The sequence below is a fragment of the Amborella trichopoda genome, chromosome 6, assembly GCF_054954075.1.
Source record: "Amborella trichopoda isolate Santa Cruz 75 chromosome 6, AtrichopodaSantaCruz75HAP2 v2.0, whole genome shotgun sequence".
In the NCBI taxonomy this organism is placed as follows: Eukaryota; Viridiplantae; Streptophyta; class Magnoliopsida; order Amborellales; family Amborellaceae; genus Amborella; species Amborella trichopoda.
The window spans coordinates 29,531,786-29,558,995 of record NC_142341.1 but is presented as its reverse complement, the minus strand read 5'-3'; the positions used below and the strand labels follow the sequence as shown (position 1 = coordinate 29,558,995).

At 33.1% G+C, this 27,210-nt stretch overlaps 2 protein-coding genes across 7 annotated transcripts; both read left to right on the top strand.

Moving 5' to 3' along the window:
- Nucleotides 1–27,210, top strand: LOC148781690 (NADP-dependent alkenal double bond reductase P2-like). Of its 6 annotated transcripts, XM_088870414.1 has the most exons (6): nucleotides 1–104; nucleotides 536–677; nucleotides 2,791–2,968; nucleotides 4,473–4,639; nucleotides 4,757–4,841; nucleotides 6,526–7,011. In XM_088870414.1, exons 2-6 carry the CDS (start codon nucleotides 618–620, stop codon nucleotides 6,573–6,575), a joined length of 540 nt encoding a protein of 179 aa, XP_088726540.1. In that variant the 5' UTR covers nucleotides 1–104; nucleotides 536–617; the 3' UTR covers nucleotides 6,576–7,011. The 6 variants fall into 6 exon arrangements, with proteins under 6 accessions (XP_088726540.1, XP_088726541.1, XP_088726542.1 ...); XM_088870415.1 differs by lacking the exon at nucleotides 6,526–7,011 and adding an exon at nucleotides 27,075–27,210 and having other exon boundaries at nucleotides 86–677; XM_088870416.1 differs by lacking the exon at nucleotides 6,526–7,011 and adding an exon at nucleotides 23,532–23,742 and having other exon boundaries at nucleotides 86–677.
- LOC18440031 (2-alkenal reductase (NADP(+)-dependent)-like) lies at nucleotides 6,532–7,011 on the top strand. Its single transcript, XM_088870420.1, has one exon. The coding sequence runs from the start codon at nucleotides 6,554–6,556 to the stop codon at nucleotides 6,881–6,883; it is 330 nt and encodes a 109-aa protein (XP_088726546.1). The 5' UTR covers nucleotides 6,532–6,553; the 3' UTR covers nucleotides 6,884–7,011.

The following is a 27,210-nucleotide window of genomic DNA, read 5'->3' as shown; positions in this document are numbered from 1 at the left end:
TTTTTTTTTGTGGTATCAATACATCCAGACCGTACATCCAGACCAGATGATCGGTTCGAGGATATTTGAGCATCAAAACAACATCTTCCGGTAAAATCTTTGAGGTAGGCTCGAATATGATTGTTTAGCCTCTGCTCTATAGAAACTTTTCCCTGCGAGAGGTTTGAGAGAGAGAGAGTGTGTGTGAGGTTTTAGGGAGAAGAGCTCGAGATGAGAGAGAGTGTGAGGTTATAGAGAGAGAAGTGTAGATATCGACAGTGAGGAGTTCGACTTTTCATTTGCAGAGAGGGGGTGAAGAATCAGAGTTGTCATTCGGAGAGAGAGAGAGAGCAATTGGGTATTTTTCCTTTCAGAGAGAGATAGAGAGGAGGCTCATAGAAATCGAATACTGTTCCAGAGAGAGAGAGAGAAATTGGGTGTTGGTCCTTAGAGAGATGTAGAGAGAGGAAGCTCAGAGAAATTGGGATCCATGTAGTTTTTATTTTGTGCGAGAGAGAAATTGGAATCAAAAGGGGTTTTTTGTGTTTTTCCTCAGACGAAAATGGCAAGTGGGGAAGGTGAGTAACAAGCAGATCATACTGAACGACTATGTGACTGGTTTTCCCAAAGAAACAGACATGGAAATGGTGTTAAGCTCCATTAAACTCAAAGTACCAGAAGGCTCAAAGGCTGTTTTAGTAAAGACCTGTACCTCTCTTGTGACCCTACTATAAAGCTGATTTTTTATGGTAGTTATGAAGTTCTTTTTTTTTAGTGTATAAAATAATTTTTTTTATGGTAGTAATGAATTTTTTTTTTTTTTTTTTAATGTATAAAATCAAAAAATAAAAAAGAATTATGGAATTGGGGAGTGTACTAAATTTGGTGTTTTATTGGTAATCAAAAGAGGCTGCCGAATGATTATTATTATTATTAGTTTTTGGAGAAAGTTAACTTTGTGTTGAATAGTAAAATTTACAAGTGCATAAATAACCTCCCAGAAATGGGAGCGGTATACAAATCATGAAGATGGTAGTTATGAAGTTAAGTCTTGGTAATCTTAATAATTTCCGTAAGATTAAGAACCATACATAGTAGTGTTGTAAGAATTAAAATCGGCTACTGAATTGGCAAGGAAATTGGCAGGGGATGTACTCCACTCAAAACCTCTCCGACTGGCAGGTAAATTGATTGGACCAGATTTTCATAAAATAAAGAATAAATAGGAAAAATAGTTTAAAACATGTAATATATTACAAGGAAATTGCCCAACTTTGTTTAGCTTGTTTGACCGGTCAAAATTAACAGATAAACTTGCCAAAACTAGTCAGAGTTTAGTTTTAACCAATTCTCGACCAAATCTTGCTTTCTCTTTGGACTAATTCGGCCAAGGTATTGGTTGGCAGTCTGACGATTCAGATCGGTGGTCAGGTCTAGTCTTGATAACTATTCTGAATCATTCCCTTTTTTTTTTTTTTTAGTTAGCAGACAGTGTCTTGATAACTACTGTAGTTCAGCAGTAGGATTTGACCTTGGGACGTAATATTGCACTGTCAACTCCTTAACTAATCAAGCCCACGTCCAAATCATAGAGAGCTTAATGAGTTCTTCAGTTTGTTGGGCTTTTCAGAGTTTCAACCATTTCATAGAGAGGCAAATGCAGTGATGATTTTCATGGCCCATTCTATAATCCATCCTTTTTTTTCTTGATCATATCACAACCTAAGAAAAGGTTAAGTGATGTTTTAAACTATAATACAGATGTAACAGTTCTCTTTTCTCTTTTCGATAAGTTTTGTGTGTCCAAGGTATGGGGTATTTCTAATTTTTTTACTAAGATCGAACCAGCTAAGATACTTGCATTTCAAGAAAAGTGCAGTAAATCATGAGTCTAATGAATGTCATGGAAGGAAAAACTTGTACTTAAGAAACTTATCTTTAAAACAGCAAAGCAAGAAATATGAGAAATGCAACTAGAATTCTACCCAATGTTCTTTAAAACAGAAAAGCAAGAAATATGAGAAATACAACTAGAATTCTACACAATGTTGAACAATTTTCTCCAAAATTTCACTCATAACAATGTTTTGCATTTGAACCAGATTGATGAAATTGCATATTGAAGTTAATTGCCATGAACATGATGTAATCTGTGGCAGATAACAGTCCTTGGTGAAATTGTTGTGTGGTTTTGTGGAGTGCTGTAGCTTTCTCTCCTTGGCAATGGGAGAATGGAAACTTCGATAGATATAAGGACTGTTTTAAAATTGTCATTTGTGTTGCATAGAGTTGCACATATAAATGTGATCAACTTAGTAAGTCAGATGTGAGGTGTGGTCTTTTGTTTATTGAATTGATTTTGCTAGGCACTCGATTTATGAAAAGCATAATTATGAAGTTTTTCTATCTTTTAGGAAGTTCTATGGCTAAAGAGGAGAGATATTTATTAGGATATGGGATAATGGAACATCTAGTTCTGCACTTCCCTTTGGAATTTCAATTGATTTGTCGAGAGTCTTGAGACTGAAAGTTTAGCCATGAACGAAAGTTCTCAGGATAAACAGGTATTTTTGCACCATACAAATTAACTTTAGGCATAAGGGTCTAAGTATGTCTATGTTGTGACCTCCTTTTACAACCTGGAAACTAAGTGGATTTCTTGATAGTCTTTATGCATCTCTGTTTGGTTTTTTTTACCTGGATCACTAGTATTTAGTAGGCTACTATCAATAGAAGGTGAAATAAGTATCCAATTTTATTTACTTTTGTAGTTTATCTTACCTGAGACATTTAGAATGTAATCTTTCAAAGGTGATAACTGCTTATGGAGTTTCTAAAGTCTTGGATTCTGAGCATCCCGATTTTAGGGAAGGTGACTTGGTCTGGGGAACAACCGGATGGGAAGAGTTCAGCTTGATAACAGAGACTGAAACACATAGAAAAATCACCTACACTGATGTACCTCTTTCCTACTACACTGGACTTTTAGGTATTTGTCATTTGCCCCTTTCATCTTTGTTTTCTCTACGAGAGTAGTTGATCTATCTTGCTAGCGTTAATTAACAACTTGCTGTTTGGCCATCAATGTTTTCATAGTATGTCTCCATGTTTCCTTTCATCTGAATTGACACATTGAGACTCTTTGTCTAATTCTTAATTTTTTTATGTATCCATTTTACAGATTTTATTTCTATTTTTTTCAAATTAACATTTCATATTGTTCTTATCTATCTATGCTTTTCATATGATTGTGCTAAATAATCTTTCACTTTTGAATGCAGAAACTTGCTTTATGTGACTGTTAGTGGAACCAATAGCTTATAAGTGTTTTAAAAAACGGATTGGTGAGGTGCATCATCCACCGACCCATCCCATTTTCGCTCATGAATCCTGATCGGTCTGGATCGGAGATCTTGGAAAATATTTAAAAACAAAAAAATAAAAAAATGAGAAAAAAGTTGTAGGGGACTTTTAAACATTGGAATATATTGAAAAAGTAATTGAACAGGGACAAATGTAAAAACCGAGGGTGGTTTTGGGGGACAATTGGCTGGTACCGATACTTGGCAAGAACTGGTTTTATTCCCATCGATTCCTGATCCGGATTGGGCGATTCCCGATCCCGATCCCGATCATGATTTTTTGTTTATAGTTTCATAAGATGGTATAGAAGGTCACTGCCCATAAAAGGTTAGGCATACACTTTAATATTTTGCATACAAGGTGCCATCTGAATAATCTTAGAGGCTTACATTCATTTAGAACTGACTGTAATATTTTTTTTCAAGCAATTATAAGGTGTTGAAGATGTGCTATTTGTAAAAAGCTTGGCAGTTTAAGGCATTTGATCTATATACATGTCACCAAGTTATTAATAGTATTTTGAGTGAGCATTCTCCTTGAAAGGTCTCAAGTTCTGGGAAATTTTCTCTCACCTTTTCTGGGTACAAGAGATGTAGCAGCTCATTAAATATGAACTTAAACTCATACTTTTTATTATACTACCATCTTTTGGAATAGTATCTATGGTTTGTGGTGAATTAATTGATGCTCATACATTGTTTTCTCTCAAAATTTGCTTTCATGTTTTGCATTTAACGATGGTGGCAGGTCTTATGAGGCCAAACCAGATTTGTGAATTTTGCACTATTTTACTTTTAGTATGGATCGTAGTTATTTCATCTCATTCATCGCCTTTTAGCGTTTGATTTCAACATAACTCTTAGAGGTGCATATTCTGAGGCCGACAACCTCACTAGAAGGGGCATTGCTAAGGCCTCTTTCTAGCAGACTCTGCTTTGTATGTCTCTCACTTTGATTTATTTTGATCCTTTGTCATGATTGTTCTCCTAATGTGTGTGTGTGTGTGTATATGAGCGAGAGAGAGCGTTTAGTGTATTTAGAACTAGTTTCTTATCCTTTCTAGTTAGGTAAGCATTGTCATATTTGTGAAAGAATATTAAAGATCTTTCACTGTTACACATTGTCTTTAGGTATGCCTGGGCTGACAGCGTATGCAAGATTTTTTGAGCTTTGTTCCCCTAAGAAAGGAGAGAATGTATTTATCTCAGCAGCTTCAGGAGCAGTCGGCCAACTTGTTGGCCAATTCGCTAAGTCGATAGGCTGCCATGTTGTTGGTAGCGCTGGCTCCAAAGATAAGGTAAACTGACATTGAATTTTACTTTCACTACCATTTTAAAATGAGAAATAATTTTACTATTAATCTTAGATGGGAGTGAGATTGTGCAAAGTTTTATGAAACCTATGGGTCTTCTAGGTTGATCTATTGAAGACCAAGTTTGGATTTGATGAAGCTTTCAATTATATAAAGAAGAGCATGACTTGGCAGCTGCATTGCAAAGGTACGCATGCTTCTTTCGCAATTGAACTCATATGATACAATGGGCAAAGCCTGTCTTCAGGCATGAAGAGTAAACTATTCTATGTTGGCAACATAGCCTTATCAGTTGACTGGTTGACTATTTAGATGCATTTCTGGATCTTTAGTTTGGTTGTATACTTCAATAGTTTCGAATATTCTTTACCCTAACTTTCTAGGGTCAGTGCTGTTGGGGCGGTCTATGTTTCTGATTTTGGTTGGGTAATTCGGTGGGGAAGACGGGCCCCTACCCATTTTTTTTTAAGTAGATTAGGAGTTAGATTTTTTGAAGGTATTAGTGGGGTAGTGTTAGCGGTGGGAATGGAAACCACAACGTGGTGACTAGAGTGTGGGGTGCTACCACCACGACCCAAGCCCTTTTCCCTCTATGTTTCTGATTTACCAATGGAAAATAACACATTATTCCATTGTATGGGGGTGATTTGTGTGGTTTCACCCACATTTATTATGTTGACAGTTGTCCTTCTGGAGAATTAAATCTACATTGGTCCCTATCTTAGATACATACTCAGTTGTCCGAATCTAATGCACATCCAAGTGTCTGAGTGCTTTGGCCTAAAAGCCAATATGGCAGGACATGTCCATATGGATATTACTCTACAACAAGATAATGACTTTTAATGTATATGCATACACATTTATCACATTTGGATGTGGTTGTCAAAGTTTATTGGCATGCGATACTTCAGCAAGAATTGAAGTGTCTGGGTAACATACTCCATACAGATCACACCCATCCAAGAGGGTAATTTTGATTTTCCCTTTGCCCAATGACAAAACAACCCTGACGTTAAAATGATCCTGATTAGAGTTGTATTTATTGGAAAAGCCGGCATTCATATTTTACAAAACCCCTCTCTCAATACCTTGTAATCTCTACAATGATTACAATCTTCAAATGAGTAGTACCCATTCCACCAAGCCAATTATTGTGATTCAAAGTCTCCCTCACTAGAGCAAGTTTTGGATAAGTTGTCTGCATAAGTAGCAATCAGAAGGACCTAAGTGTTAAAGAGTCAATAAAATGTACATTGCATTAGCTCTTTTTTTCTTTCTTTTGAATGGTCATATATATTGCATTAACTCCCAATACCATTTTAAAGTTGACGGTAAAATACTCAAAAAGGCCTACATAAAGCCTTGAGATGGCACCCCAAAATCACTATGAGAAAGAATGGATTGTTACCATTGGAGCTTTGTTTGTGTTCAAGCTGAAAATGGCTTCCTTTATTTCCTCTCTCAGTGTAAGGCCTTTCCATCCACCTAAGTCAAATTACTTATCAAAAAATAAAAGAAAATGAAGTGCTTGACAAAATAAAAAAGTACACATCATCCACAAAAGGCTTCTACCTCAGAAAGCCCATACAACCTTTTTCCGAAACTTAAACTATTGTCCTCTCCCAATCTGTCTCAGGAGTGAATTATGGCTTCTCTTTCATGGGGTATGAATCGACATTTCGACAACCTTAAGAACTAGGACTAAGCCTCCAGCCTAGGTTGAGAACCAACCCCCCACATACACACACACACACAACACCCCCCCCGCCCTTGAAAAAACCTCAACATCCACCCAACAAAAGGCAAAAATTAGAATTAATAAAGATCAAATCTCATTGTTGATATCTCTGTTGGGTACTTTCCTGAAGGCATAGACATCTACTTTGAGAACTTGCAATGCTTGATGCCGTGCTTTTAAACATGAGAAACCACGGTCGAATCTTAGCCTGTGGAATGATCACTCAATACAACCAAGACAAGCTAGAAGGTGTACACAACCCCTTTTGCCTTATAACGAAGCGCGTTCGAATGGAAGGGTTCGTGGTATTTGATTATTGGCACCTATACCCTCAGTTCCTAGAGACCACTACTAAGAGCATCAAAAAAGGGAAGATAGTCTATGTTGAAGACATTGTGGAAGGTCTCGAGAATGCGCCACCTGCTCTTATTGGTCTCTTGATCGGCAAGAATGTTGGCAAACAAGTAGTTGTAGTTGCTCGTGAATAATGTATATGGTTACATAGCAAAGAGATAATGGTGATACTATATCTATTCATGTAAAGGCTAGATGTACTGATATTTTGCATGTGTAATTTGGGTTAATGCTAGTATATGAGCCCCTATAAGTTGGTATTGCCCGTGTGTAAGGCTTAGTATATGAGCCTCTATGTGTTGATTCTGTCCTAGATATTAAGTCATCTTTTTTCTGTTTAAAGTTTGAATATGAGCCTGAAGTTGTTATAAATTGGAACTTTCTTCATACAATGTTGTTTTAGAGCAATCAGTCCGTGCCTGAATTATTTCTAAATTCGGACTTGAAATTTGCCGAAATTTTCATTTTCTAATTTGAAGGCAATAAAAAATTTGATTGTGGTTTTCTAGCCAATTTGAGTGTAAAATCCAAGATTTCCATTTTGCCAACCAAAAAAATAAGGATCGACATGTAATCCTTTTATTGTGTTTTTCTTCACTTTGAGGTTTTTTCTGTCAATCAATTGTTTGAGGAATGACCACAGAAATATTATTTGTTATCTGTTTGTCAGTGGAGTGCTAGTAAAATGTAGGAAACCAAATGATACCACAATATACAGATACTTAGCACTTTTTTAGAGGTGAAAGAGGTGAAGGGTATTGCAGTATCCTTCTTTGATGCCATGCGACTATAACCAGTTGAAATTTCCAATGGATTTTTGTTACATTTTGGCGAAGTTAGTGTTAGCTTTTCAGATAAGACACATCGACGTACTATTTAAATAATAAGGGACATGAAAATTAGGTGAAGTTAAGTATTTTTGTAGTGAGTTTTACAAATAAATGCTAGAAATACGTGTCTAGATCTCTGAAGTCTCAAACAAGGTTTTGGGTCTTTGAAGTTTTGGCCCTAGAAATGAGTTATATGGTTACTTTAGTATACTGTAGACAATACTGGGAAGATTTCGCTAGTTTTCCAACTTGAGACAAAGGTGATGAAACTATTAAGCTTTTCCCCAATATGGGAAACAACTAAATTTTGTCTAATATAAGGTTTGATGATATTCTTGGAACTCTAGGGAATGGCAACTTGGGTTTTTGGAAACCTGATTTTTTATATCCTGTTCTCTAACTTGTCTAGATTTCCTATTCATTTTAGTTCCTGTTGTTTGGTTCTGTGTGGCTGTTTTAGGTTCCCAACTTTGGGGATGTAACCTCTTCAAAATAGATTAACCTCCAAAAAAAAAAAATCCAAATCGCACTCTCAAGATTGAACAGAGACCGTCTAATTTTTTTGAATGTGAGATCTCATTATTAGAAAACTTCAATTTCAAATTTTCTCTTTTAAAAATAGTTCTCTAGTGATTTTTAGGCAGTTCCTATGATTGTCATAAAGACCTTTTTGTGCCCATCCCAATCGGCCCCCATAGGAGTATGTGCTTCTAAAAGATATTTTATACTATGACCGATCCTGAAGTTATTTATATACAATACATATGACCAGCAACAAGAAAAACAAATGCAATAGCTAAATTATGATAAGTAATATCGATCAACCATAAGCTTTGAGAGGTACCGAATAAATGACCACTGGAATTGAGGTTTTTGGGCATAAAGATTTCATTGCCTTGAAGAAATGGTAACACATTTAGGAAATTCTTTCATCTGAAGTATTCCCGGATCCAGGAATTTAGATTTAAAAAATTATCCAAATTCATTTTTTCCTAAAAGGATATATGGCGATATGAATTTATATGCGCTTAAAAGAAGAGAAACTCAGGAGCACGTATAACATTGCCCCTGTAGGATCATATTATACAATAAATCCCTGGGGTAAAGGAACGACTTAGAAGGTTTTTAATTTGCAAAAAATATGAATGTACTATAGAAAAGGTCGTAGAGCTTTGTTTAGCCAGTCAACTAGTCGAAACTGGATAGTTTAGCTAGCTAAAATTAGTGGAACATTGGTTTTTACTAGTTTTAGATTTTTATCAAAAACAAAGTTTTTGTTTTTGTTTTTTTTTGGAGTAAATCGATCAAGTGGTTCGTAGTCCGACCAATCAAACTGAAAAATCTTATTTTCTTTTAAAATCCTAATCTTGTGAGTCGAAAGTGGCTCGTCTAGATCTATCATCCTTGAAGGATAAGTATTTAGATAAGTACTAAATGTTTATCTTGTACTCACTGTGTGATACGTTTTTTTCTCTCTTTTGCTTGCGTCAGCTGGTTTTGTTTCCATGCCAACAGTATGCACCTTCTATCCGCCCCAACCTCATGCATGGTAGAGTGTCTAAGAAGGAAAATGAAATTAGCCTACGCTTTCAAGCCAAATGATTTCATGCTCCCATAGGAGCAGAGTGTTCATTGCTCCTTAGGCAAATACTACGCCAGAGGTATTTTTGGGATCCCAATTTAAGATTATATTCTCCATGACCTAGAGATTATTTTAAAAAAAATAAAAAATACAAACTCTCTGAGCCTAAAAAGTAACAAAATCCCAAAATTGGATGTTTTCCAACTTTGGGACAAGATTTAAGTATTAAATACCTCAAATATAATTCCATTTTTTGTAAAAACAATCACTATTGATATTTAAATGGATCTCAAGTTTTATATATATATATATATATATAAAGTCATTTGTACCCAAAGGAGCAACTGGATAATTTGTTCCTGTGGGAACATAGTGTATATGCTCTTTTTGAACAATGAAAAGCCAGATCTCTCCCTCTATTCCAAAGTGCATTTATGAAAGAGATGGTCCTATAAGACCCTCCTCCATTCATGTATGTGGGACCTCAAAAGATCATCATTAAATTTGGCATGAATCTCTAAAAAAGTTAAGTCCCACACCCATGTGATAACTTTTTTAGGGATCCATGTTAAATTTAATTTTGATCCTTTGGGGTCCTATACATATGGCTGGGTATATATGGGAAAAGTTTAAATAAAGTTGCAACCTTAAAATGTAGAATCACAGATGCACCTAAAAAATCCATCGGAAATGCTGTTTTAATGTTGAAAAAACCGTCTAATCGATCATCTCAACATCGAGATGTATGAATATGAAAAAAAAAGTTTCTTGAGTGTCGGAAATAATGCATCTTGCAACACATTATCTAGACTGTTCATTTTCAATATTTTAATATATTTATAGATCTACTTGTTTTAACCATTTGTGGATTTTAAAATTTTCTAAGAGTAATGATCCTATAAGACCTTCTCCCACCCATGTGTGTAGGACTCCAAAGGAACACCATTAAATTTAACACGTATCCCTAAAAAAGTTATCACATAGGTGTGAGACTTGATTTTTTTAGAGATTTGTGCCAAATTTAATAGTGATCATTTGGGGTTTTACATACATGGGTGGAGGAGGGTCCAATAGGATCATTTCTCTAATGATCTTATAGGACCCTCCCCCTCCCATGTGTGTAGGACCCTAAAGGATCACCCATTAAATTTGGTACGGATCCTTAGAAAAGTTATTACATGGGTGTGGGACTTGACTTTTTTAAAGATCCGTGCCATATTTAATTGTGATCCTTTGGGGTCCTACACACATGGGTGGGGAGGGTCCTATACGATCATTATTCTGACCCTCCCCACTCATGTGTGTAGGACCCCAAAGGATCACCATTAAATTTGGCACAGATCCTTAGAAAAGTTATCACATGGGTGTGGGACTTGACCTTTTTAGAGATTTGTGCCAAATTTAATAGTGATCTTTTAGGGTTCTAAGGGTTATATATATATATATATATATATATATATATATATATATATATATATATATGATTTGTCTAGAGTTAACAACCCCTCAAAATACAAAGGTTTAGAAGGGGTTGTGGTGGGTGTATTTATAAAAAAGATGATGATTTTTATTTTTAAAAAATTATTTTAATAGGTAACTTAACCATTAAGCTAGAGAAAATTAAAATTTTTTACAAAAGTATAATGGCATTTTGAAAGTTAGTGTCTTGAAATTTTATTTGTTGCACTTGTCTTTTAGTAAAAATTTCAACTTTACCTTTTATGAAGATGACAAAAGTACCCATTTTTTGTAGTAATATTTATAAAATTTCCTTTACATAATGAAGATATCACAAAAAGTAACGTTTTTCAAAAAAGGGAAAAGTTTATATAGAGCCGAGGCTCTAAACAATCATATTTGAGCCTACCTAAAAAATTTCACTAGAAGATGTTGTTTTGATGCTTAAATATCCTCAAATTGATCATCTCAACATCAAGATGTATGGACATGAGAAAAAAAATAGATTTCAAGTTTTGAAAATAGTGTATTTTCTAGCGTATTTTTTGGACCATCATCTTTTAGTTAAAATTTTAATTTTACCTCTTATGGAGATGACAAAAGTACCATTTGTCTTGTAGTAATATTTACAAATTTGCCGCGCAAAAGTAACTTTTTTTTAAAAATAGACAACAAAATTAATAAATCCGCCTTCATAACTCTCTCTATTTGTAATTTGAAAGGTTGTAAAGTTTAGAATATCTTATATATATATATATATATATATATATATATATATATATATATATATATATATATATATATATATATATATATATATATATATATATATATGGGTTTGTCTAGAGTTAACCCCTCAAAATACAAATGTTCAAGTTAGAAGGAGTTGTGATGGGTGTATTTATCAAAACAATCATTACTTTTTTATTAAAAATTATTTAAAAAGGTAACTTTACCATTAAGCAAGGACAAATTTGAAATTTTCACAAAAGTACAAAGGCATTTTGGAAGTTAGTGTCCTGAAATTTTATTTGTAGAGTGCCATTGTTCTTTAGTTAAAATTTCAATTTTACCCCTTATGGAGCTGACAAAAGTACACTGTCTTGTAGTAATACTAACAAAATTGCCTCACAAAAGTAACTGTTTTAAAAAAAGAGACTATAAATAATAGGCCCACCCTTCACAACTCTCTCTATCTTGAACCTTTGTAATTTGAAGGGTTGTAAAAGTTAGAATATCCCTATATCCCTATATATATAAATATGGGGTCAGGCTTCTGTTTAGAGATTGTATATGAACAATATCTAATAATGTTTCCATGGGAGCCTTCCCTTTGGATTATACAGTATTAGTATTCATGATTTGATTCTCAATCGCTCTATTCTTATTGAATAATATTAAAGGTAAAGATAATTCGGGTGGATCAAAGTTATCAGTGTTGCCCTTCATGCAAAAATTCACGGGTGAGAAAATCAGGAAGATGGTTAGCAGAACCTTTTAAATGTTCAATAGAAAAGTCGAAAGATGATAAAATGGTCTGCTAACGGGCAAATATCTGTTTCGAAACCAAATTTTGCACATCTTTTTCAAGAATATCTTTTGCAGCCTTGCAATCAGTGCGAATAAAAAAATGAGTATTTAATATATCATTTTGGAATTTAGTGACACAATGTACAATAGCAAAAAGTTCTTTTTTGACCGTAGAATAATTTTGTTGAGTAGAATTTCATGCTTTAGACGTATAACGTACTAATTGTTAAGTATTATTAATATGTTGTTTTAATATTCCACCTAGTCCTAATTCAGATGTATTGCATTCTATGACTTTTAAAGTATTAGGATGAGTTAGAGTTAAGCAAGGTAGTTCTTTAGCTTTGAGTTTGATCTTTTTCACAGCTTGAGTATGTTCATTTGTCCATTTAGGAGGATTATTTTTTAGTCTGTCATATAAAGGTTTAGCATCTAATGCTAGATTTTCCTAAAAATCTACAATATAGTTTAAGCATCCTAAGAATCTTTGTAATTCCTTTTTATCTAATATAATATCTGGAAATTTTTCAGCAAATTGAATAGATCTTTCAATTGGGATAATTGTTCCATGATGAATATGATGTCCTAAAAATCTAATTCTGGTTTGACATAAATTAATCTTTTTAGCAGAGACTATAAGTCCTGCATGTTTAACTGCATTGGTATAAATATTAATATGTTTAAAGTGTTGATCTATATTTTCAGAGAATACTAAAACATCATCAATATAGACAATCATGAATTTGTAATATGAATTGAATACTTCATTCATTATTTTTTGAAATTCTGATGGAGCATTTTTTAGTCCAAATGGCATTACATTCCACTCGTATTGTCCGAATGGAACATTGAATGCAGTTTTATACTTGTGTTCTTCTTTGACCTGCATTTGCCAGTATCCTGATTTCAAATCAAATTTAAAAAAGATTGTAGCCTTGGCTAATCTATCTAACAAGTCCTTTTTATTTGGGATTGGATATCGTATCCATTGAAGAACTTTATTTAATGGTTTATAATTTATCACTAACCTTGGCACACCTCTTTCTTTTTCAGCATTTTTATTGACATAAAATGCAGCATAACTACAAGGAGATGTACTTGGTCTTATTAAATTTTTAGCTAATAATTCTTTTATTTCATTTTGGCAAGTTTCTAATAAAGTCGAATTCATCTGTACGGGCCTTGCCTTAGTTGGTATTTTGGATTATTCAAATCCAGGTTCATATGACAGTCCTACAATATGTTTTTTCCTAGTCCAGAAAGCATTTGGTATTTCACTACATATTTCTTGTTCAATTTTTTGTTTGATTTGTTGAATTTGGTTTTGTATTTCTTCTTTTTGTAGTGCTTCTTCAGTATTTTTATAAAGAATCTATTCTTTTAATGAGTACAAAAATGCTTCTTTATTTTGGATAATTGTTTTAACATTATTAATTTAAGTTTGGGTTTATCTATAAATTTAAAAATGATTTTATTTTCAGCTATGGAAGTTTCTATTCCTATATGAGTTATTAGTATTGGATATAGTAAAGTGAGAAACGGAGCTCCTAATATTACTGATTGACTCAATCCTTTTACCCAGTGTTTAAAAAAACACTGAGTCGAACCGGACTCGCCCAGTTCGACTCGAGAATCGTCATGGGGGGATCGAATCGGTTAAAAAAACGGGAATCGTCCGGTTCTAGAGAGAACCAGACGATTCTGCACATTGACTTGCCGATTCGCTGTATGGAATCGGCGAGTCCGTGAAGAACACGGGTTACACAATGTTCTTCATGAGATTCTTCGAAATTTGTCATGTTTTGATCATTTTTCTTGTTTTGTTTGGCATGTGATCTAATTTGTAGGCTGTAAACAGCTTTATTCAGCTTTTACACGGATTAAATGGTTGAAAAATTTGGTGTTTTTGGATCACGAAACTTGAATTTTTAGGGTTTCCCCCTTTCCTTGTGTTTCATGCCAAATAGGGCATGAATCTTTCAAAATTTGTAGGTATTTTGATCGTAAAGTTGTGCATCAAAACCTTTTGTTACTAATTTGTGATAATCGTTGAGAAAAACCGAGTTTTTTGGAGATTGAAGGCTTCGGTTCACAAAATCAGGTAAGAAGTTTGGGTTTTTTTTTTTTTTCCGCCATATGATTTATTTCACGACATATTTTGAAGATAATGAGTTCAATTTATAGGGTTTTTAATCTTTATTGTGTCTATTATGATTTAAAATTTTCAATTTTATGTAATTTGGTCAATTACAGCATGAAATTTGAGAAGAACACAGAGATGTTTGCGGAACCAAAATTCTGCTGTTTTTTTTTTTTTTTTTCGCCTTTTGATTTTTTTTTCATGATATATTAAAAATAATGTGTTAAAAATTTAGGGTTTTGATTCCTCATATTGTTGTTTATCAGAAAATGTACTCAATTGGATGTAATTTATTCACTTAGAGGTGGATTTTTGAGTTAAAATGGCTTATATAAAATGGCTCTGTGAAGAACATAATTTTTTTTTTTTTTGTTGTGGTTGTAATCCATGATCGATTGTTTTGTAATACTTGATCGATTTTTTTGTAATTCATGATTGAATTGTTTTTTTTTTTTTTTGTAATCCATGATTGAATTTTTTGTTTTTTGTTTTTTTTTGTAACCCATGATAGAATTTTTTGTAATCCATGATCGAATTTTTTGTAATCCATGATCGAAATGTTTGTTTTTTTTTCTTGTAATCCATGATCGAATTTTTTGTTTCAATTTTTTTTTTGTAACCCATGATAGAATTTTTTGTAATCCATGATCGAATGTTTTGTAATCCATGATCGAAATGTTTTTTTTTTTTTTTTTGTAATCCGTGATCGAAAAGTTTGTTTTTTTTTATGTAATCCATGATCGAATTTTTTGTTTTTTGTTTTTTTTGTAACCCATGATAGAGTTTTTTGTAATCCATGATTGAATTTTTTGTAATCCATGATCGAATTGTTTTTTTCTTTTTTTGTAATCTACGATCGAATTATTTGTTTTTTTTTGTTTTTGTAATCCATGATCGAATTTTATGTAATCCATGATCAAATTATTTGTAATCCATGATCGAATTTTCTGTAATCCATGATCGAATTTTTTGTAATCCATGATCGAAATGTTTGTTTTTTTTTTCTTGTAATCCATGATCAAATTTTTTTTTTTTTTTTGTTGTTTTTGTAACCCATGATTGAATTTTTTGTAATCCATGATCGAATTGTTTTTTTCTTTTTTTGTAATCCACGATCGAATTTTTTGTTTTTTTATGTTTTTTTTTTTTTTGTAATCCATGATCGAATTTTATGTAATCCATGATCGAATTTTATGTAATCTATGATCGAATTTTTTGTAATCCATAATCGAATTTTTTGTAATCCATGATCGAATTTTTTGTAACCCATGATTGAATTTTTTGAAAATTTGTGATTTTTTTTTTTTAATCCATGATCGAATTTTTTGAAAATTTGTGATTTTTTTTTTTTAATCCATGATCGAACTTTTTGAAAATTTGTTAATTTTTTTTTTTAATCCATGATCGAATTTTTTTTTGTAATCCATGATCTAATTTTTTGAAAATTTGCTGTACTTTTTTTTTTTATTTCTTTTTATCCATGATCGAATTTTTTGAAAAATGATGATTTTTCGAAAAGATGTGAAAATCATGATAAGGTTTTGATTATCATGATATATTAAATCCAATTTTTTATTTTTATTGTTTGAGTTTGCTGTACTTTTTTTTTTGTTTTTTTTCCATGATAGAATTTTTTGAAAAATGATGATTTTCCGAAAAGATGTGAAAATAGTGACAAGGTTTTAATTATCATGAGGTATTAAACCATATTTTAGATTTTTATTGTTAAAGTTTTTGTTGAAAAAATTGTATGTTGATAGATTATTTATACAAAAAAATACATGTTATTATATTTTTAATGCAAAACTGTATTTTTTTATCTGTTGTTCATGGATTTTTTAGTTGGAATGACTGATGTTAGCTGGCTTTGTGAAGAATTGTTTAGATTATTAATTTTTTAATCCAAAAAATGTATGTTCTTGATAATTGAGTTGTAGCCATGTTTGGAGCTTGCATTTTATATTATATTATCCTGATTGTTTGTAATTGATTTGTACGAAAATTTTAAATTCAATAAAGGTATTTTGCAATAACAAATAACAACAAATATGACTACATAAACTACCGCAACATATTATCACTACACATGGTGCTTATTTTTCTTTTTGAACTGTCAGATTAATTTTATACTTTTTACATCTTAAAACAGTTGAATCATGTCAAGATCTGCAGAAGGCCCTGCATGGCAACATGGGGTCAGACTTGATCCCAACAAGAAAGACAAAATTATTTGTAATTACTGTCAAAGAGTGATAAGTAGTGGGGTACATAGGTTCAAGCAACACTTGGCAGGGGTTACGGGAAAAGTTTCTGCATGCACTAGTGTCCCTAGTAATGTAAAAAAACAGATGGCGGCAATTCTTAATGCTAACAAAAGTAAAAAAATTGCCAAACATAGGATGAATGAGGAGATAACTAGTTTATATACACCATCAAGCAGGAATGATACCGAAGAGCAATATAATAATGACCTAGAAGAGCAACATAATAATGAGCTGGACATGGCCACAAGATTGAGTTTACATGAACAATATCAGAGGGAATGTGGGTTTAGAATGCACGGTGGGTCTAGCTCAGACATGCATGGTGGGCCTAGCTCAGATATGCATGGTGGGCCTAGCTCAGATATGCATGGCGGGCCTAGCTCAGATATGCATGGCGGGCCCAACTCGAGCATGTATGGCGAGCCCAGCTCAAATATGTATGGAGGGGTTGGTGGCAATATGTATCAAAGAGAATCAGTTGTTGAAGAAATTGTTTCTAGGTTACCTAGGAGTGCCAGCATTACAGGTTATGGTCGTAAAGACCCATTTCTCTCAAAGCCTAAGTCACAACAGATGACCCTAAAAAGCATGGTTAAAGGTACAAGAAACATGTTAGGGAGATATGTTGGTAAATGGTTCTACGATAAAGGGATTCCCTTTGATGCAGCCAATAGCCCATCTTTTCCACCTATGGTCAGTGCAATCCAGAGAGTCGGGCCCGGGGTAAAACCCCCGACGGCATATGAGCTCAGTGGGCCAATATTAGATGAAGAGATGGAGGAAGTTAAAAAGTGGATTGAAGAATATAAACAGAGTTGGCCAAAGACATGCATTACTATCATGAGTGATGGTTGGTTGAATAAAGTTAGCAAAAAGGAGTTTTTAAACTTCTTGGCCTATTCCCCAAAAGGTACAGCTTTTTTGTCTAGCAAAGACGTATCAGGGACGAAAAAGGATGCACACTTCTACGTACGACTATATGATCAGATAGTGGAGGAGGTGGGAGATAAGCATGTAGTCCAGTTTATTACGGACAATGCGCGTGCATGTGTTTCTACGGGCAACAAGTTGATGGATAAGAGGAAGCATCTAGTATGGACCCCGTGTACTGCACGCAGCATCGATCTTATGTTAGAGGAGATCGATAAGATCAAAATTGTGAAGGACACTCTAGAGGAAGCAAGGTTGGTGTCGAGATTTATATCCAACCACTCTAAAATTTTATTTCTGTTTAGAAAACACTCTAAGAAAAAAGAGATAATCAGGCCTGTCATAACCCGCATTGCGACCGATTACTTAGCTGTGGACTCCATTCGAGAATCTGAAGATGCGTTAAAGAGATTGTTTACCTGTGAAGAGTGGTTAAATGACCGCCTCTCGAAGTCCAGTACCGGTATAAAAGTGGACAACATAGTCTCAAATAGGCGGTTCTGGTCTCGATGTTCCAGTGTTGTAGAGGCCACTGCCCCTTTGGTCACGATGTTAAGAATTGTGGATGCTGACAAGAAAGTTACCATGGGTATCCTTTATGAAGGTATTGAGAGGGCGAAATCAACTATTGGGGAGAAGTGTAATTTTGCTAGCAAAGTGATCGAGATTATAGAAAGGAGGTGGAACACCAAATTTGAACGTCCAATTCATTATGCTGGTAAATATATATTTATATCATTACAATGTTTCAGTTTAAATCATTTTTTTATGAAATTGTAAATGACATTTTTCTACCTATATATTTTTTAGGTTACTACTTCAACCCAAAATTTTTCTATTTGACACCTGAACAACCCCACAAGATTATGGAAGGGGTCAGATACATTATTGCAAGGTTGGAGAGAAGCCATCGAAACCAAATAGCAGCAATACAAGAGGTATTATTTAATGTTTGGGTAAGAACTTCATTGAGTTGTTATATTTGTGAGGAATAATGCACGAAAAAGTAATATATTTGTTTTAGCTTGCTATGTATAGGGATGCTATAGGATCCTTCGAAACTAGACTTTCCAGAAATTCTCGAACTATGATGGATCCAGGTTATCCCCTCGCTAATATTTTGTTCATTCATATATTTAATCTTATGAATTGTTCTTGCCCTTACAATGCTTTTTGCATTTTAATCCAGCTGAATGGTGGGAGATATATGGTACTGATGCACCTCACCTAAAGAGGATAACAATCAAGGTGCTCTCCCAGACATGTTCTGCTACTGACAGTGAGCGCAACTGGAGTACGTTCCAATGGTTGCACACTACTAGGAGGAATCGACTCGCTTCTGAGAAGCTTAATAAACTAGTCTACGTTCATTATAATTTAACCTCAGAGAGCGACAAATAAGAAGGAAGCTTGAAGACTATGGGCCGATAGACTTAGACACAATATTTGTCACAGACACAGTAGACCAATGGGTAATAGAAGAGGAGGAGCCAGTATTGCACAAGAGAGCGTTCCTTGAGGCTATCGGTGATGAAGATCTTGAAGAAAGTGATGAGCAGCATGAAAGAGGAAGCAGTCAGTCAACGTATCCACAATTCGTCGGAGATGTCGGTGATATTGCACCTAATGAGGGAGAGTAGGAAGGAGGTCTAAGAGAAAATGAGAGAGATGATGATTCTGAGGCCACCTTATCCCAGCCATATTATTCACATATCGAGTCCCAACAGTAACAGTGTAGGGATGAGCACGACAGTGCAGGTGAGCATGAAGGATGGATAAGCTTCGGGGATTTTGGATTGGGAACACAACATAACACTAACACTCAAGGATTTGGGAATAGTTAGACGCCTGCTAATATCGATGATTCGTTTTTAGATCGAATCAATGAATTGTCAAGAAGAACAACAACGTCATCTATCATTTTATTTTTAGATCGTATGTTACTAATTTTATGCTTTATTGTAGTCCATGTATCTTGATATACTTATTCCATGATAATTCTATGTTTATCCTTTTGTGTGATGTAAATTAAATGCTGAATGACGGTTCATGCAGGGAAAGAACATATCAATATTCGCATATTCATTCAAAAACATGAAAATTCTTAATGAAGTACCCTCATTTCTTATTGAATTCCTAAAAAATAATATTTATAATGAATTTTAATAATTTTTTTCGGATTTTTTTGAAGCTTTAATCTAACCGATTCACCCGATTCCCGATCCGGAGCGCCGATTCGCCGATCCAGATCGGTTTTTTGGGTGCCAAAATCCGGGTCACCGATCCGTTTTTTAAACTATTGCTTTTACCATAATAAATGGTATAGGAAAACAATGTTCTTTATTACATACGACAACATTAGATAATTTATATTTAATAAATAATCTGCTACCATCAGCTGTATTTAATATTTGAATAGTTTTATCAAAATATTTTGTTGGTACTAATCCTTCATTATTACAGTTTAAATCAACTTCTGAATCTATGAGAGCTATTGAATGAAATTCATATTCTTGATTGATAATAATTTTGACTATAACAAACCACTTTTGAGTTATTATTTTATTTAATATATTCACAGACATATTAGTGTCTATTTCTTCTATTTTTGTTCCTGATGTTTCAGGTGTTTCTACCAATTGGGTGAATTCAATTTTATCTGAATCAGTTATTTCTCCATTAATCTCATTCTGTAATTCCAATATTTTAATTCTATTTTTGAGATGATTTATTTCTATTTTTACCTCATTGACTTATTGTTTTAATTCAGTTATAGTAGGTTCTTTTTGTATATATTTTTTTTGACTGATTCTTTTCATTATGTCAGAAAAATTATATTCATCTAGGGGTTTTATTAAAGGAGTAGATTTAGGTTTAGATTTTGTAAGGTTAATAAACTGGGTTAAGATTTCTCTTTTCTCATCAGGGTTATTTATCCTATCTATGAGATCTAAAATTAATGAATCTTCTTTTGATAACATATTACAAGATAGCATATTACAAGAACATTCCATATCAGAAGAGTTTGAAATTATAATATTTTCATCTTCTATTTGCCCTATTAGAGAAATATCACTACTACTATTATTTTCTGAACTTGAGGTAGATTCTTCCTTATTTATTTGGATAATATCATATATTTGATTTCTTATGCTTTCATCTAATATGATTGCATTTAGTTTTTTTTTAACTTTACATGTATTTTTATAATGGCCTACTTTTCCACATTTATAACAGATGTGTATCTTCTTTTTTTCCTTTTTTATACTGATCTTTTGGTAGAATTTTTTTGATATATTTTTCTTTTTTCTTTCTTTTATACAATTTTCTTTCCTTCTTATCTGTTTTATATTTTTTATAGTTATGGGATTTGTCTTTACTTTGTTCTATGCTATAACCAAATTGTTGACATAAATCACCTAATTCTTTTTTACATGTCATATTCTGTTTATCCAATTGTTTCTTTAATTTCATATCTGTGCAAAGGCTAGTCCTTCAACACACATTTCTGCTGACAGTTCTCTTAAAGTATAAGAAAAATATTGTATATTTCCACCATGTTTATTTTTTAATCTGGTTCGGACTTTTTCGGCAAATAAATATGGCAAAGCGGCAACAAATTTTTCTTTCCAGTGGTCAAGATGACTATCTTCGCGTGTTAATAGTCTAGAAAAGAAAACATATTTATACCATTTATAATGTGATAAAGTTAGGCATCTTAAATTGGAAAGTAGATCTTTCAGATCGAGCTTCCATTAATGCAGTACTCCCCACAAAGTGAAGTGTTATAGTATAAATGAGCGTATTAACAACATCACTTTCAGAATAGAGGATATCTTGATTTTGTTCTTTTTTAACAGTCCATTGACGAGTATTGGTTAAGATTTGATTTTTTAGGGTTTCGGTGAGGTGAAAATCCCACCAGCCTCTTAACCATCCAGTAAATCCACAGACTATTCTTGATTTGGTTGCTAACCATTTTGCAGGCTGAAGCATATATTGTCATATGTTTTATAGTATCTAATATTTGGGTTTCAGCCATGCCATCAATATTCCAATTGACTATTGATCTGCCTGAGTAGGAAGTTGTATGTGATATTAAATTTTCTTCAAATTGAATATCAACTGGTGTGGATCTATGATGGTAAGGTCTAGCAATAGCTGGTTTCCAACCTTTTCCATATGCTATTATTTGAATATGTGGATTATTTGATTCTGTGAAGGCTAATGTTTGATGTTCAATAGTATCTTCTATTACTGGTATTTCTTCTTGGAGGGTTAAGGTAGAAGATTCTGGTATTAATTTAGATTTTCCTTTTATATCTTTTATTTCTAGATTCGCTAATTTGGATATAAGTTGATCCATTAAGGTCTTATTGTTTTCATTTATACGGAATTTGCTTAGTTTAGGAAGAGGTGTAAATAATAGAGTTTTTTTAGGTTCTGGAATAGGATTTGGCCTGATCATATTTTCTATTCTCATAGTTTGTTTTCCTATAGATTGCATACATAAATTAGTATAGTTGTTTTGTTCAATAATATGATGGACTAATTCAGTGCGATGAACAATTTCTCCAGTTGTCGTTTTGTAAGGAGTAGCTCTTGTTTCAGAAACAAGTGGATTTTCTCCTTCTTTGTTGGATCCTTTTATAATAACGCTTTTTTCCGTTGGATGTGCACTAGTTATATTTATACCTTCTATTGTTTGATATGTGGTATATTGATTTTCTATAGTATTTATTTTATCTTTCTCAAAATCTGGAATTTCAACATTTCTTTCTAATAATGTTCTTCGTAGCCATGTAAAGAATCCTATATTACATGTTTTTGTTTTATATAACTTATTATATCTTTTATGGAATAGTTCTATTAACCTGGGTTGAAATCTTTTCAGATACCATTCTCTTATATCTTTATTTTCTTTAGAAAGGTAATTCTGTTCTATCCATTGTTTAGATACTCTTTTTGTAAGAGTTAATATATGAAAATCCATTTCTGTATAAGAAAGGTCTAGTTCAGTTTTTAATGTAGGTTGATATTGTGGAATAACTATATTATCCTTTGTACGTAATAAACTTTGAGTTTTTGGATGCATACTACTTGAAGTAGAATGTGTCGATGATTCACCGATAGGTATGTTATTAGTTTGTTGAAGTATACTATTATTAAAATTTTGAAGTATACTTATATCATCTCTTATTATTTTATTGGGAAATTGAATTTCTATTTTTCCATCTTGATGTTCAATTGTTCTATCAGGAATATTTCTATTAGGTGCTTTTAAATGATGATTTTCTTTTTCTATTTTCCAAGATTCAGGTAGTTTAATATCTGCCAATTGTATAGTTTTAAGAATTATTACATTTGATTTTTCAATATTTGTCTGGAAGAAAGTAGTTTTTCCCTTTGTCTCCATTTGGACAGCATTTGGACATAAAGTATTCATTACTTTATAATATATTATGTATACAATAGCGATATTCTGGGATCCTGCTCACATATCAAAACCTTGGCTTTTAAAATTTAATGATAATACTTTTAAGATATTAGGATCAGTTAAAGATATTGAATAATCTGGAAAACAATTGAAATAAACTGGTCCACTACATAGACTTGATTCTATCATTCCTAATAGGGAGTCAGAAAACTTATTATGCCTATTATCTCTTAAACATACTAAGATGAAATTATTTAATCCTAACCTTGTTAAGGGTTTAATGGCTACTTGAATCAATCCTATATGTAAATAATTATAGTTTTTAGTTTTATGCATCTGTATTATTCTATTTGATAATAAGTGGAAGTTTTCTTGGTTACTAGTAACTGATAGGGTTTGTTCTACAGTTTTTATAGCATAACCTACTTCTAATTCAAAAGTTCCTTTCTTATATATATATCTGAAATAAGTACTTTAGGTATATTCCAATTTGTGATTTATTTTTCGATATTGTCTATTACACCTTCTTCTTTATTTTTTATCCTTAGAGTATTACTAGCTTGTGGTAGTGCTTTACTTGATAGATTCCTAATGAAATTTGTCATTATTAGGTTGCGGATGAGTGCTTTCTTGGCTACCTCTTACGTCTTTTTGACCTCAGCGGCTCTTCTGGCCTTAACGGTCTCTCGACTGGGTGCTATTTAGACTCAACTCTCGGTCCAACTTTTTCTAATGGTAAATATCAGTAGTGTTTATACGTCATAGAGTACTAACACCTACTATTACTACTCTTTTAAATAAGAAACAAAGATTTACGTTGCTTACAGAGTTGGCTCTGATACCATTTGAACGCCAAGATCTACTCTGCTAATTTTCTAAAATCTAAACTAATCTTGCATAACCTAAATATAATAATAGTAGGATTACTATGAGTACGGAAAAGAGAGCTATATCTATTATTAACCACGTAGATATATATATATATATATATATATATATATATATATATATATAATAGACGTGTGCGCTACTGGTAATGTGGTTGCCCTTTTAGCCGTTTGTTCTATGTCTCCCGGGCCGCTCTTCCCCTTTTTACGGCTTGACTCATCTGGTGTGCGTTTCTTCTTCCACGCTTTCTTACATGGTTTATAGTGGGGTGGGGCATTGAACTTATAGAATAGAGCTCTAAACAAGCCGGTTGTTGTTTTGTTATTTATAAATGATGCAAGAGCCAGGCATAGCGCTGCACCGGCCAAGAGTAAATAAAAAAGGGGCTATCTAGAAGAAAGAAGGGGGTCGGGCTCCCCGTTCTTCCGAGGTATCGTAGAGTGGAGTTCGTGGAGGTCCCTACAATTTGGCAAGGTAGGGCAGTCGATGAAAATGGCCTTGTTGTACCTCACGCCCGTCTTCAATGGGGTCTGCTCTTTCGTTTTTGGGAGAGTATGCCAATATGATCTTAATGAGGTGCGGGGCTTTACATCTGACATTCGTTGTGCTTCCCTTTGTGGGAGCTAGTGTCCCGACGTCTTTGTGCAGTAAACCCCTCAGGCCGAGAACTAATGGTAGGTGTGACCTTGTGAGACCCTCTCACACCCATGAGTATAGGACCCCAAAGGATCACCATTAAAATTGGCACGGATCTCTAGAAAAGTCAAGTCCCACACCCATGTGATAATTTTTCTAGAGATCTGTGCCAAATTTAATGGTGATCTTTTGGGGTCCTACAGACATGAGTATGAGAGAGTCTCATAGGATCATTATTCTCTCTCTCTATATATATATATATATATATATATATATATATATATATATATATATATATATATATATGTATATATATATATATATATATATATGTATATATATATATATATATATATATATATATATATATGTATATATATATATGGAAAAAGTTTATATAGAGCCGAGGCTCTAAACAATCAAATTTGAGCCTACGTCAAAAGTTCACTAGAAGAGGTTGTTTTGATGTTCAAATTCACTGGTTCAAGCACCGGTCTGATCCTAATAACAATGTTGTAACCCTCATGATCACGACAATTGTGTAGTTGTGGAGTCTTCACTGTACAATATTTACAATGAATTGGTTGGACAATGATATCTTTGGCATTGTGTGTTTCGAGGATTCATGTGCTCGATTGATGTGGTTGAGCTTCAATTTACTGATTTTGTGGCTCCTCTTTCTCGCTTGGTTGTGAATGATCCTTGTTAAGCTTAGTAGTTGGAGGTTGTTTTAGGGAACCAGAATATTATCGATGTCAACTCGAGAAGTTTTTGTATTCTAAAGCTGATTTTTGACGGTTGCTATGAAGTTAAACTTTGGTGATATTAATAACCTCCATGGGATTAGGAGTTGGATATGGTGATATCTAAAATCACCCATATACGAGTGTTGGAAATGGTGATATCCAAAATCACAAATATAAGAAAATCCCATAATATGTGGATTGAGATTGATGTTGACAAATTTTCCAAAAGAAATAGAAATTTAAAAAGATTAGGACTTTTTGACATATCTCTTGATTTTTGAGATATATGTAACATCTAGAAGAAATTTTCTATTTGGTGTAGATTCATAACTTTATATAGACGAGGCTTTTTAAATCGTAACATTAAAAACCTTACATAATAGCGTTGTTCGAATCAAATCAACAATTGAATTGGTGAAGGATCTGGTCCAGTCAAAACCGGTTTGATTGTCTGTCAGATTTTGATTTTAACCGATTATTAACCGAATTTAATTTTCACTTTGGATCAAACCATTTAAGGAACCAACCAGTTAGACCTAGCAGTCCAATTGGTAATATCTGGCAATCTAATCCTGTCTTGATAAATCTATGTGACACAATTTTTTTTTTTTCTCTTTTAACTTATTATTAATATATGGACAGTTCAGCTGTAGGAGTTGAACTCGGGACATTGTGTTGCATTGTTAAAATCTTCACTAATCTAGCCCAAGTTTGAATCATAGAGAGCTTAATGAGTTCTTTACTGTGTTGGGCTGTTTTGAAGTTGCAACTATATCCATAAAGAGACAAATGAGGTGATGATTTTCGTGGCCCATTTTATAATCCATCTTATTTTTAAAATCATATCTGTCACTTAGTGGTGTTTTAAACTATAACCTGGATGTAACATTTTTTCTCTCTCCCTTTGTTGACAATTTTGTGTGTGGCTCATCTGTGGAGTATTTCTGCTCTTCGCACAATGTTTGAAGCATATATGATTCTTGCATTTATAAGAAAAGTGTCAAGTTTCGAACTCTAGTAAATCCCATGGAAGGAAAAACTGGTCTCACAAACTTTTCTCCAAAACAGCAAAGTAAGAAATACGACTAGAATTCTACATAATGTAAGAAAGTTTTCTCCAAAATTTCACCCAAAACAATGTTTATAGTTTAAAAAACATTGATGCAACTACATATCACATATCTATGAAAATGATGTACTCTGTGATATATAACTGTTCTGATTGAATTTTTGTCGAGTACTGTAGCCTTTTCTTAGAAACGATAGGAGAATGGAGACTTCGGTATATATAAGGACTATTTTCGAATTGTCATGTCTTTTGCATATAATTTGCACATATAGATGTGATATTCTTAGTTAGACTGATGTGATGTGGGGTCTTTTGTTCATTAAACATATTTTGATATACTATTGAATTTATGGTTAACATAATGCTGAAGGTTTTCTATCTTTTAAGAAGTTTTAGGCCTAAAGAGAAGAAATATATTTTAGACTATGGGATAATGGAAGATGTTATTCTGCCCTTTCTTTTGTATTTCATTGGATTTGTTTAGTGTCATGAGACTAAATAGTTTAGAGTCTTTAGACCTGAATGAAGATAAATCAATATATTGCACCATAACTGTTAGTTCTACTGCATAAAGCTACCAAAGTTGGCCAATTTCTGCCTTTGAAAAGTTCCTAGTCTTTCTCGATAGTCTTTATGCATCTTTGTTTGGTGTTTTCCCTCAAATTCTAGTATTTAGTAGATTCTTATCAATAAAAGAGGGTGAAATCATTATCCAGTTTTATTTACTTTTGTAATTTATCATGTCTAACACGTATGGAATGTATTCTTTCATTGGTCATAACTAGTTATGGAGTATCTAAAGTCCTGAATTCCAGGTATCCTAATTTTAAGGAAGATGACTTGGTTTGGGGATTGACTTGATGGGAAGAATTGAGCTTGATAACAATGGTTGAAACGTTATAAAAATCACAAACACTGATGTACCTCTATCCTGCTACACTGGCATTTTAG